Genomic DNA, 14,460 nt, shown 5'->3' on the forward strand with positions numbered 1-14,460 from the left:
CACTATACCAAGATCTCTCCGTTATCACCCTGCAAAGTAGAAGAGCTCTGAAACCCCTCCTTCAATCACTAAGAACGAACGCCATAACCTACCGATGGCGCTTCCCCTTCTGCCTCCAAGCCACTAAAGGCTCGATCACGGTCAACCTAAAAACACCCGCTAGACCTGGAATACTTCTGCAGAGCCCTTAACATACCCTCGGTGGACCTTCCAGACTGGCAACCTCTTGCGACCATCGATGGCCCTCCTGTTCTGACAACAATGGAGCGCCCTACAGCAAACAGGCGAAGAGACCGCTCCTCCAGCGAACAAAGCTACCAACAACAACCCCGGAGGAGACGCCTCAGTCAAACCTCCGACGCTGAGGAACGAGACCCCTCTTCAAACGCTGAAGGTTCAGATGCAGCAGACAGCGAAAACGATCTCCTACCTGCAGCCCCAGATGACCCTGAACTGTGACTCTCATATCCAAAGAGATCTACGGTAACTTTTCTACTCTTTACTCACCACTGAGTCCCCTTCATTTTTTGCTAAGAGCATAGGTCAATGACTAACTTGAGCATTAAGGTCCTAATACCCAGAAAGCATAGCAGAAGAGACTTACAAGACTATCTATAACCACCTATAAGAAATGACACCCTCTGCGCTCACTTGATGCAAGATAAGTTCCTTATATTAGAAGCTGAACTTTTACTATATCTGGTGATAAGGTATAGGATAGAAGGTTGATACCCGCATGAATATATACAGGGACCTTCCACTAAAAAAAAAAAACACAAGCTAATGCGTGAAAGTTTGACCTGAGTTCCAATTACCTGTTATAAGTTCAAAAAGAGGTATACCTTGTTTGAATGTTATATGAAGAGTTTACTTACAGTGGTGTGAAAAACTATTTGCCCCCTTCCTGATTTCTTAATCTTTTGCATGTTTGTCACACTTAAATGTTTCTGCTCATCAAAAACCGTTAACTATTAGTCAAAGATAACATCATTGAACACAAAATGCAGTTTGAAATGATGGTTTTTATTATTTAGTGAGAAAAAAAACCTCAAAACCTACATGGCCCTGTGTGAAAAAGAAATTGCCCCCTGAACCTAATAACTGGTTGGGCCACCCTTAGCAGCAATAACTGTAATCAAGCGTTTGCGATAACTTGCAACAAGTCTTTTACAGCGCTCTGGAGGAATTTTGGCCCACTCACCTTTGCAGAATTGTTGTAATTCAGCTTTATTTGAGGGTTTTCTAGCATGAACCACCTTTGTAAGGTCATGCCACAACATCTCAATAGGATTGAGGTCAGGACTTTGACTAGGCCACTCCAAAGTCTTCATTTTGTTTTTCTTCAGCCATTCAGAGGTGGATTTGCTGGTGTTTTTTTGGGTCATTGTCCTGCTGCAGCACCCAAGATCGCTTCAGCTTGAGTTGACGAACAGATGGCCGGACCTTCTCCTTCAGAATTTTTTAGTAGACAGTAAAATTCATGGTTCCATCTATCACAGCAAGCCTTCCAGGTCCTGAAGCAGCAAAACAACCCCAGACCATCACACTACCACCACCATATTTTACTGTTGGTATGATGTTCTTTTGCTGAAATGCTGTGTTACTTCTACGCCAGATGTAACGGGACACGCACCTTCCAAAAAGTTCAACTTTTGTCTCCTCGGTCCACAAGGTATTTTACCAAAAGTCTTGGCAATCATTGAGATTTTTTTTTTTAGCAAAATTGAGACGAGCCTTAATGTTCTTTTTGCTTAAAGGATACCACAACTGAAATGTGACATAATGAGAAAGACATGTGTATGTACAGTGCCTAGCACACAGATAACTATGCTGTGTTCCTTTTTTTCTTTCTCTGCCTGAAAGAGTTAAATATCAGGTATGTAAGTGGCTGACTCAGTCCTGACTCAGACAGGAAGTGACTACAGTGTGACCCTCACTGATAAGAAATTCCAACTATAAACCACTTTCCTAGCAGAAAATGGCTTCTGAGAGCAAGAAAGAGGTAAAAAAGGGGAATTTCTTATCAGCGAGGGTCACACTGTAGTCACTTCCTGTCTGAGTCAGGACTGAGTCAGCCACTTACATACCTGATATTTAACTCTTTCAGGCAGAGAAAGAAAAAAAGGAACACAGCATAGTTATCTGTGTGCTAGGCACTGTACATACACATGGCTATCTCATTATGTCACATTTCAGTTGTGGTTTCCGCCTTGGATATCTGCCATGCAGGCTGATTTTGCCCAGTCTCTTTCTTATGGTGGAGTCGTGAACACTGACCTTAATTGAGGCAAGTGAGGCCTGCAGTTCTTTAGATGTTGTCCTAGGGCCTTTTGTGGCCTCTCGGATGAGTTTTCTTTGCGCTCTTGGGGTAATTTTGGTCGGCCGGCCACTCCTGGGAAGGTTCATCACTGTTCCATGTTTTTGCCATTTGTGGATAATGGCTCTCACTGTGGTTCGCTGGAGTCCCAAAGCTTTAGAAATGGCTTTATAACCTCTACCAGACTGATAGATCTCAATTACAGTACTTTTGTTCTCATTTGTTCTGAATTTCTTTGGATCTTGGCATGATGTCTAGCTTTTGAGGTGCTTTTGGTCTACTTCTCTGTGTCAGATAGCTCCTATTTAAGTGATTTCTTGATTGAAACAGGTGTGGCAGTAATCAGGCCTGGGGGTGACTACAGAAATTGAACTCAGGTGTGATAAACCACAGTTAAGTTATTTTTTAACAAGGGGGGCAATCACTTTTTCACACAGGGCCATGTAGATTTGGAGTTTTTTTTCCTCACTAAATAATAAAAACCATCATTTAAAACTGCATTTTGTGTTCAATTATGTTATCTTTGACTAATAGTTAACGGTTTTTGATGAGCAGAAACATTTAAGTGTGACAAACATGCAAAAGAATAAGAAATCAGGAAGGGGGCAAATAGTTTTTAAAACCACTGTATACCTTGAATCGTAAGTTAGATATTGTTTGAAAATGTTAGACGGGGAACATATGATTAAGTTAAGGGGGGCACCCTGGGGCATTCGGGACCAGCACGCGGCACGCCACTTTTAGTGGACTGCTGTGTGCGGGCCCGGCCGCCCCAGAATGCGCTCTCTAAGGTACCAAACCATGGGTCTAACCTGGGTCCCCCTCCCCCCCTTTATCACAAACCCTGAAATATATCTTCCTAATATGGCGACAAGAAACCGGAGTAAATAACGTGGGATCGCACTAGCAGTATTTCAGAGCTCCATCTACTGAGTCTCTGTCACCTCATAACCCCACACAGTGTAATCTAGTGCACTGATCCACAATCGGTCCAAAACCTAGGCAGCTTACCTTGTGAGCTGACTACACCGTGATACTAACCTCTCTCCTTCCCTTAGGAGATCAATAGCCTGCACCTAAATACTACCCTCTTTCTCATTTGTGTGAAAACCAGGTGCATATATGCTCCGACTCTACTGTCTTCTCTCCCACCTAATCTTTACACTTTTCACTTCCTGTGGGGGAGGATCAGGCTTGGGGAGTAGTGCCCCTTGGGATCCCACAATGACCCCTAAAAAACAAGATGTTGTTTCCTGGACAATCACTTCTTATAATGTAAATGGCCTCAATACACCAGAGAAAGGTCGGCCCTACTCCACCTTCTCCAGAGTCAAAAAGTCACGATAGCCATGCTCCAGGAAACACATTTCTCTAATCGATATACTCCCTACTTACGTGACAAAAACTATACCAGGGGATACCACTCCACGTCCCCGGTCAGGAAAACAAGGGGAGTATCTATACTACTTCACAAGAACTGCGATCTGCAAGTAAAAAAACAACTATCAGACCCAGAGGCAGATTCCGGTTTCTCGCATGCACATTAGGCAACAGAGACATCACTTTAGTCTCAGTATACGCTCCAAATGACAAGCAGGAGTCATTCGTGACCTTAGTCTCCAACAAACTACTAGACTTTGCCAAGGGCATGATAATATGGGGCGACGACCTTAACATACCCCTGCACCCTCCACTTGACACCTCTAATGGCAACTCCCTGATCCCCTATAAAGCAATCAAACGAATCAAAGAAAAGCTTGCTGAACTAACCCTGATTGATGTGTGGAGAGCCCTGAGTCCTCAGGAAAAGGACTTTACATATTACTCGGCTCCACATAAAAAATATTCGCGCATAGACCACTTACTCATCACACAACTGGATTTAGACTATGTCAGAAAAGCATCCATAGGTTCAATAGCTTTCTCAGACCACGCACCTGTATTTTTGACAGTTGAAATACCATTCTTAAAAACGGCCCAATTTAACTGGAGATTAAATCCAGAGCTCCTTGAGGACTCGGAGACCTCCCACACCATATCTAAATTGATCTCAGACTACATGAAATATAATTTAACCTGTGAAGCGTCCCCTCTAGCAATTTCGGAAGCCCACAAGGTGGTCATTCGAGGTGAGCTTATAAAATTAGGTGCCAGGAAAAAGAGGGAAAAGTTTGCGAGAATCAACCTACTCTTGCAAGAGATTGCCCAACTTGAATCCCTACATAAGAGAAACACCAGTACAGACATCCTCAGTCAACTCTAGAATAAGAGGTCTGAACTGAAAAAAGCCTTAAACAGAAAAGCAAAAAGCTCCATACTGCAAGCAGAAAAAGCCTTTTATGAATGGGATAATAGGATCGGCACATTTCTTGCAAGAAAAATCAAAAAGAAAAGAGCCAAACATCTGATCACCTCAATTAAAAATCCGAATGGCCCTGACTATATAACTACCCCCTCGATCTTAGAGGCTTTCAGAAACTACTATACAGGCCTGTACAACCTAAAAACTGACCAACCAAACCCCACAGAACAATCGCAAAGACGTAAAAGAATACAGGAATTCCTAAAACAACATGGACTATGTTCACTAGCCCCTGATAAGATCAGGGAACTAGACCAACCCATCACACAGACAGAATTCATCACAGTCATCAAGGGACTAAAAGCAGGGAAGAGCCCTGGTCCAGACGGATTAACATCCCAGTACTATAAACTCTTCGCCAGGGTCTTGGCCCCCTGCTTTATTAACGCATTCAATAGTGTAACTGCAGATACAACCCCGTCAACGCAACTATTAGAAGCGCATGTGACAGTTATACACAAAGAAGGCAAGGATCCTTCCTTGTGCAATAATTATAGGCCAATCTCACTTCTTAATGGCGACATTAAGATATTTGCCAAGATCCTGGCGAACAGGATAGGCCCACTTCTCCCATTTTTGATCCACCAAGACCAGACCGGTTTTGTACCCGGCAGAGAAGGTCGAGACAACACTACCAAAGCTGTAGGGATCCTCCACTGGCTTTCTCGGGGTCACACGGAGGGTTTCCTCCTGTCCACCGACGCCGAGAAAGCCTTTGACAGGGTAGCTTGGGACGACACCCGGGCAGTTTTACATGATGTGGGACTGGGACCCCACTTGATGGCATGGATAGGTCTATTATACAGCAACCCAACAGCCAAAGTGAAGGCAAATCTCTCCCTATCAAACTCCTTCTCAATAACAAATGGGATGAAACAGGGGTGCCCCCTCTCCCCTCTAATATACGTTCTCTCCCTTGAACCTTTCCTGAACCTAATTAGATCAAACACCAATATCCACGGCGTTCAAATCGCTCAGAGGGAATATAAAATCGCCACATTCGCTGACGATATGCTTTTTTTTCTATCCCAGCCACTGATTACACTCCCTAATCTAGTCAAAGCACTACATGATTTTGGAAGAATCTCTAACTTAAAGATTAATTTTGATAAATCCTGGGCACTCAACATATCCTTAAAGGACTTACGAGGCCTGATTTTAAAAAAATAAACAAAAAAAGTTAGATACCTGTGTGTTTTTGTAAGGCACGGAGGACGCCGTCCGCGCCCTCCGTGCCGTTCCGCCGGGTCCCCGCTGCTGAATATCCCCCCGAACGACCCCCGACCGCACGGCCCGGGTCGGGCTCTCCAGCCTTCACCAAGATGGCCGCCGGAGCTGGCCGCGGCTGCGCAGTCCGCATAGCCGCGAGTGCGGCTGCGCAGCTCTAAGGCCAACCCCCCGATCCACGTAACAGTAGTGTGGATCGGGGAGTTGGCCTTAGAGCTGCGCAGCCGCACTCGCGGCTATGCGGACTGCGCAGCCGCGGCCAGCTCCGGCGGCCATCTTGGTGAAGGCTGGAGAGCCCGACCCGGGCCGTGCGGTCGTTCGGGGGGATATTCAGCAGCGGGGACCCGGCGGAACGGCACGGAGGGCGCGGACGGCGTCCTCCGTGCCTTACAAAAACACACAGGTATCTAACTTTTTTTGTTTATTTTTTTAAAATCAGGCCTCGTAAGTCCTTTAAACACACCCAACCTAGAGCTATGCAGGGAGAGATTTCCCTTCAAATGGGAACAAAAGGCAATCACTTACCTAGGGATTAAACTACCGGCGAAACTAGAAAACGTATTTGATATCAACTACAAGCCACTTAGAGATAAAGTACAAAAAGAAGTCACTGAATGGAACAAACTCAAGGGTCTGTCCTGGTTTGGCAGAACGGCCACCATCAAAATGACCATCCTGCCCCAGCTGCTCTATCTATTCCAAACCATTCCCACACAATTACCTGCTGATTTTATCAACTCCCTACAAGGACAGCTTAACAAATTTATATGGGAACACAAAAAAAATCAAAATAAGCAACAAGACCCTCTCCCAGCCAATAGATAGAGGAGGCTCAGGGCTACCAAACCTAAAACTGTACTATCTAGCATCCCATCTCCTTAGGGTAAACGACTGGACAACCCACCCAATTCAGAAAGACTGGGTTCACATTGAACAACACATTAGCAGAACCCCTCTAGGAGCCCTCCCATGGGTCGAAACCTCACTCTCACCCAAGACAAACGCAGATCACCCCTTCATCCAGGCCACTAAAAAGGCCTTTACTACCTGCTGCAATCAATATAAAATCTCTCATCCCTCAGGCCCCATGACACCACTAATAGGAAACCCTCAATTCCCACCAGGGAATGACTCAATGAACTTAAAATCATGGACAGATCTTGAACTTCCAAGGGTACACCACTTTCTATCAAAAGGCAAACCAAAACCCCAGGGAGAAATCAAACACCCGACATCTGACCAAAAGATCCCTATGTGGACATTCCTCCAGATACGACATTTCCTCAACTCCAGGAAATCCAAGAAAGAAACACCAGACACACTAACACAATTTGACCAGAGGTGTATAACAAAAGGCACAAAAAGAAACTCACTTTCATGGCTATACAACCTCCTGCTGTACGCAGTACGATCACCAACCTCCCCAGCCAAAAAGCAATGGAACAATTTGTTTCCCAACCCTTTATCAGACGAACAATGGAACACCATCTACCTAAACGCCCACAAATCCACTAGATGCACTAGAAATAAGGAGCAAAATTATAAATTTTTAACATACTGGTACAGAACCCCTGACAGGCTACACAAATATATACCTGACATTCACAACATATGCTGGCGATGCGAAAAGGCCCCCGGGGATCTGTTACATATAGCCTTTTCCTGCCCCTGGCTGACTGGATTCTGGAGAGAGGTACACAGGATTACACAGCAAATCTCGGGGCACACAATCCCTTTCAAACCAGAAACTTTCCTACTACACTGCTCTAGTATATCTCCCACACAATACAAAAAAATCCATACTACCTCATCTGATTACAACAGCCAGAGCCACCATCCCCGCTCTCTGGAAAACCAAAACGATTCCTACCCTGAAACAATGGTTCCTAAGGGTTGAGAAAACTAAAGAACTGGAGGAATTAGTCTTAACGGCTAACGACCAAGTCGACAAGATCTCCAAGATATGGGCTTGCTGGTATGACTACACAGACTCAGTTGAGTACAAGAATATTATGTCAAAATAGGTAACAAATCTCCCTGGGAACGCCACACACACTCTCCTCCCCTCCCTGTTTCTCTCTGTCCCCCACAGGACCCCCCTCCCCCCCCCCCCCTTTTCATCTTTTCTCTCTATATAGTCCCACTATTTCTTCATCTTTATTTCTACATCTCCACACTTCCTCCGAAAAACTACACATTAGCCCTCTCTGGCTACCCGCTTCTATAAACATAATACTACCCACCTAAGTAGGCTTAATACTCCTTCAAACACCTAGCAGTATCAACAAGAAAAAGGGTAACCTCGGAGGAACAAAGCCACACACCATAAAGCCTAAACAGTCAGTAGTAGCAAGGAAGCTCAATAAAGAGTTAAAGCTCCTTATACTAACACTGTGATTATTGTTAAAATGCTATCTCACACATGTGATAAGATTGTAACATGCTCAATATACCTGTATCTGTTGTAATCACTACATATTCTTTCAATAAAAAATATATTGAAATTGAAAAAAAGACATGAATTTCGTAAAAAAAAAAAAAAAAAATGATTTTTTTTTAACTTTGTGATAAAATTTGTCAAATAAAGTAAAATTTCTGTATACATTTTTGTCCAAATGTATTGTGCTACATGTCTGATAAAAAAAAAACAAAAACATTCAGTGTATATTTATTTATTTATTGGTTTGGGTAAAAGATATAGCGTTTACAAACTAACGTGCAAAAAGTGAATTTTCCCATTTTGAAGCATCTCTGACTTTTCTGAGCACCTGTCAGGTTTCATGAGGTGCTAAAATTCCAGGATAGTATAAATACCCCCTAAATGCCCCCATTTTGGAAAGAAGACATCCCAAAGTATTCACTGAGAGGCATGGTGAGTTCATAGAAGATTTTATTTTTGTCACAAGTTAGTGGAAAAGGACACTGAGGGGAAAAAAAAATCCATTTCTGCTAACTTAAAAAGAAATCTGCCACGGACTCTCCATGCCCCTCTCTGAATACCTTGAAGTGTCTACTTTCCCAAATGGGGTCATTTGTGGGGTGTGTTTACTGTCCTGGCATTTTGGGGAATGCTAAATTGTAAGCACCCCTGTAAAGCCTAAAGGTGCTCATTGGACTTTGTGCCCCTTAGCGCAGTTACGCTGCAAAAAAGTGCCACACATGTGGTATTGCCGTACTCAGGAGAAGTAGTATAATGTGTTTTGGAGTGTATTTTTACACATACCCATGCTGGGTGGGAGAAATATCTCTGTAAAGGACCATGCTTTGATTTATTTTTTTTTTGATTTTTTTTTTTTTTTTTTTTTTTTTTTTTTTTTTTTTTTTTACACACACAATTGTCCATTTACAGAGAGATTTCTCCCACCCAGCATGGGTATGTGTAAAAATACACCCCAAAACACATTATACTGCTTCTCCTGAGTACAGCGATACCACATGTGGCACTTTTTTGCACCCTAACTGCGCTAAGGGGCCCAAAGTCCAATGAGAACCTTTAGGATTTCACAGGTCGTTTTGAGACATTTGGTTTCAAGGCTACGCCTCACTGTTTAGGGCCCCTAAAATATCAGGGCAGTTTAGGAACCCCACAAGTGACCCCATTTTAGAAAGACACCACCACAAGGTATTGTGTTAAGAGTATGGTGAGTTTTTTTTGTCACAAGTTAGCGGAAATTGATTTTTATTGTTTTTTTTTTCACAAACAAAATCAATTTCCGCTAACTTGTGACAAAAAATAAAATCTATGAACTCCCCATACTCCTAACGGAATACCTTGGGGTGTCTTCTTTCTAAAATGGGGTCACTTGTGGGGTTCCTTTACTGCCCTGGCATTTTAGGGGCCCTAAACCGTGAGTAGTCTTGAAACCAAAGGTCTCAAAATGACCTGTGAAATCCTAAAGGTACTCATTGGACTTTGGGCCCCTTAGCAAAGTAAGGGTGCAAAAAAGTGCCACACATGTGGTACCGCCGTACTCATAGGTAGTATAATGTATTTTGTGGTGTATTTTTACATATACCCATGCTGGGTGGTAGAAATCTTTGTAAATGACAATTTTTTGATATTTTATTTTTTTTTAACACACAATTGTTCATTTACAGAGATATTTCTCCCACCCAGCATGGGTATGTGTAAAAATACACCCCAAAACACAATATACTACTTCTCCCGAGTACGGCGATACCACGTGTGGCACTTATTTGCACCCTATCTGCGCTAAGGGGGCCCAATGTCCTATGAGTACCTTTAGGATTTAACAGGTTATTTGGAGGCATTTGGTTTCTAGACTACTCCTCACGGTTTAGGGCCCCTAAAATGCCAGGGAAGAATAGGAACCCCACAAGTGACCCCATTTTAGAAAGAAGACACCCCAAGGTATTCCATTAGCAGTATGGTGAGTTCATAGAAGATTTTATTTTTTGTCACAAGTTAGCGGAAATTGATTTTTATTGTTTTTTTTCACAAAGTGTAATTTTCCACTAACTTGTGACTAAAAAAAAAAAAAAAAAAAACTTCTAGGAACTCACCATACTACTAACGGAATACCTTGGGGTGTCTTCTTTCTAAAATGGGGTCACTTGTGGGGTTCCTATACTGCCCTGGCATTTTAGGGGCCCTAAACCATGAGGAGTAGTCTAGAAACCAAATGCCTCAAAATGACCTGTGAATAGGACATTGGGCCCCTTAGCGCACCTAGGCTGCAAAAAAGTGTCACACATGTGGTATCGCCGTACTCAGGAGAAGTAGTATGTGTTTTGGGGTGTATTTTTACACATACCCATGCTGGGTGGGAGAAATATCTCTGTAAATGGACAATTGTGTGTAAAAAAAAAAATCAAAATGTCATTTACAGAGATTTCTCCCACCCAGCATGGGTATGTGTAAAAATACACCCCAAAACACATTATACTGCTTCTCCTGAGTACGGCGATACCACATGTGACACTTTTTTGCAGCCTAGGTGCGCTATGGGGCCCAACGTCCTTTTCACAGGTCATTTTAAGGCATTTGGTTTCTAGACTACTCACGGTTTAGGGCCCCTTAAAATGCCAGGACAGTATAGGAACCCCACAAGTGACCCCATTTTAGAAAGACGACACCCCAAGGTATTCTGTTAGGTGTATGATGAGTTTATAGAAGATTTTATTTTTTGTCACAAGTTAGTGGAAAATGACACTTTGTGAAATAAAACAAAAATCAATTTCCGCTAACTTTTGACAAAAAATAAAATCTTCTATGAACTCACCATACACCTAACGGAATACCTTGGGGTGTCTTTCTAAAATGGGGGTCACTTGTGGGGTTCCTATACTGCCCTGGCATTTTAGGGGCCCAAAACCACGAGGAGTAGTCTGGAAACCAAATGCCTCAGAATGACTGTTCAGGGGTATAAGCATCTGCAAATTTTGATGACAGGTGGTCTATGAGGGGGCGAATTTTGTGGAACCGGTCATAAGCAGGGTGGCCTCTTAGATGACCGGTTGTATTGGGCCTGATCTGAGTGCTAGGGGGTGACAGGAGGTGATTGATGGGTGTCTCAGGGGGTGAGTAGAGGGGAAAATAGATGCAATCAATGCACTGGGGAGGTGATGGGGAGGTGATCGGAAGGGGGTCTGAGGGGGATCTGAGGGTTTGGCCGAGTGATCAGGAGCCTACACGGGGCAAATTAGGGCCTGATCTGATGGGTAGGTGTGCTAGGGGGTGACAGGTGGTGACAGGAGGTGATTGATGGGTGTCTCAAGGTGTGATTAGAGGGGGGAATAGATGCAAGCAATGCACTGGCGAGGTGATCAGGGCTTGGGGTCTGAGCGGGTGATTGGGTGCCCTAGGGGCCGATAGGTGTCTGATCTGATGGGTAGCCGTGACAGGTGGTGACAGGGGGTGATTGATGGGTGATCAGTGGGTGATTAGATGGCAGAACATATGTAAACAATGCACTTTGGAGGTGATCTGATGGTGGGTCTGCGGGCGATCTGATGGTGTGGGTGATCATATGCCCGTAAGAGGCAGGTTAGGGTCTGATCTGATCTGATGAGTGGCAGTGACAGGGGGTGATTGACGGGTGATTACAGGGGAGGATAGATATATACAGTACACGGGGGGGGGGGGGGGGAGGTCTAAGGGTGTTCTGAGGGTGTGGGCGGGTGATTGGGTGCCCTAGGGGCCGATAGGTGTCTGATCTGACGAGTAGCAGTGACAGGTGGTGACAGGGGGTGATTGATGGGTGATTAGATAGCAGAACAGATGTAAACAAGGCACTTTGGAGGTGATCTGAGGGTGGGTCTGCGGGCGATCTGATGCCCGTCAGAGGCAGGTTAGGGTCTGATCTGATGGGTGGCAGTGACAGGGGGTGATTGACGGGTGATTGATGGGTGATTGACGGGTGATTAGTGGAGATAATAGATGTATACAGTACACGGGGGGGGGGGGTCTGGGGGGGGTCTATGGAGGATCTGAGGGTGTGGGGGTTGATCAGGAGCCCCCAGGGGGCAGTTTATGTCCTAACCTAAAAAATAGTGTTGACAGATAGTGACAGGGAGTGATTGATGGGTGATTAGGGGGGTGATTGGGTGCAAACATGGGTCTGGGGGGTGGGTGGGGGGGGTCGGAGGAGTGCTGTGGGCGATCAGAGGGCAGGGGGGCAGATCAGTGTGCTTGGGTGCACATTAGGGTGGCTGCAGCCTGCCCTGGTGGTCCCTCGATCACTGGGACCACCAGGGCAGGAGGCAGCCTGTATAATACGCTTTGTATACATTACAAAGCGTATTATACGCTTCCTATGCGGCCATCGTCAGGTTAACCACCCGCCAGCGCTTCCGATTGGCCGGCGGGTTGACGGCGCGGGTGGGCAGAGCCTATTGCCGGCGGATGCACGCGATTCCCGGCCATTACATGCAGAATGAGCCGCCGCCGATCGGCGTATTGCGGTCGTTCTGCACACCACTTTGCCGCCGCCCATCGGCTGTGGGCAGTCGGCAAGTGGTTAAGGACTGAGTGCTGCATAAATCTGCAGCATGCCATCCAGAGTTGCACTAAAGTGCGATCAGGACGGCAAGCCATGCTATATATAGGCAGCATTTCCCCCTGCAGCTCACATGCAGGGAAACTCTGAATCTTTAGCTAGTAGAAAAAGGCCCTCAAAGGATTAGAGGCAAAGGATCAGCAGGACAGCCATGCAATTCGTATTGTTTGAAAATTAATATGTCAGCCTCCATATGCCCTTAGTTCAGGTTCCCTTTAAAGCAGACCTGAACGCACAACTTCCTCTCTACTCTAAAAGATAAGCAAAAGTATAAAAACCTTTAAATAACCTTTAAAGAAAAACATTTTTGTTACAGCTGATACAAAATCCTGCAATAAATCTGCAGTGCAACCACTTCCAGCTTTCATGGAAGCAAACATACTGTTAACATCCTGTGTTCACAAATTAGGATATTCCTGAGCTAACACAGCTGAGAGATCAAATTACAGCGGTGATTAATCACAGATGAGGTAGAATTAGACAGGCTAAACTCTCTAAATGCATACAGGGTGCATTTCTCTACACTTTATTTGAAAATAACAGCGAATAACAGCAAAGTATCTTATATAATAAGAACACAATTACCTGGATATTTTCGTTTGAATGAAGTAACACCCAAATATTCACTGACTTGTTCTTGTAACATATAGTACTCCCCTGTTTCATCAGCTGGCCATTTATATTCCACTAGATTTTCTGCTGGAAAATAGCTGGAGCTGAAAAATGGAAAGAGGGAGAGGGAGAGAAAGAGGGAGAGGGAGAGAAAGAGGGAGAGAAAGAGAGAGAGATTATGAAACAGTACATATACAACATAACATTGCAAATCAAACAAACTGCTTTGATATTAGATTTTACAACATTGGCAGATCACTCACACTGGAGAAGAAAGGATAAGTATTATTCACCACTTTTGGCTTAAAAAAAAAAATATATATGTTAACTTGGGGGGGCATATGTGTCAGAAGTACCGGTACTGAATGAATGTTTGAGCTCTGGGCTCCAGTCCCAGTCTCCCTAACAAAGATGCCCAAGCAATTTTCAAACCGGCAAGCAGCGGAGGACGCCGCCTTGGACACAGAGGTGGTCCACAAATGGAAGTAAAAAAAGAGACAGTTCGCCCCACGTAAACTGAGTTTTCCTCTAACATGCAGGCCCGTCAGAATGAAGGCAGCAAAGATTCCTGAAAACCTAACCAGAGATGCCATGGCCACGTTTCTGTTATGCTACTAAAGAGAGCCTTCTAGCAGCAGTCAGGAAACAAGATGCCCTACATGAGGCCTGTTAAAAAGCAACTGTCGGGAATAAAATCAATATGTTCAACCTGATGACATACGCTGAATTGCCACGCATGTCTTCTCTGTATCTAATCCTAGAGGCAAAAGGCATTTGACAGAGTCCATTGGATCTATCTTCAACACAGCCCTACTAAAACTGGGATAACTGGTTCCTTTACCTCTGCCATTGTGGCACTCTGTAAAAAGCCATCTGCCTCAGTCATCCATGCAGGATTCAGGTCTATGTCCTGTAAAATCACA

The 14,460-nt window shown here is 44.4% G+C and overlaps 1 protein-coding gene across 1 annotated transcript in view; it reads right to left on the reverse strand.

Annotated features, from left to right (window-relative positions):
- The window catches only part of PHF10 (PHD finger protein 10), a 475,129-nt gene extending 461,492 nt beyond the window's left edge, over window positions 1-13,637 (reverse strand). The window contains exon 1 of the mRNA XM_068233401.1: window positions 13,511-13,637. Coding sequence (XP_068089502.1) covers window positions 13,511-13,571 — 61 coding nt within the window. The 5' untranslated portion in view covers window positions 13,572-13,637. The remainder of the gene's footprint in view (window positions 1-13,510) is intronic.
- Between the last annotated feature and the right edge of the window lie 823 nt (window positions 13,638-14,460).

Source organism: Hyperolius riggenbachi, chromosome 4, assembly GCF_040937935.1.
Source record: "Hyperolius riggenbachi isolate aHypRig1 chromosome 4, aHypRig1.pri, whole genome shotgun sequence".
Lineage (NCBI taxonomy): Eukaryota > Metazoa > Chordata > Amphibia > Anura > Hyperoliidae > Hyperolius > Hyperolius riggenbachi.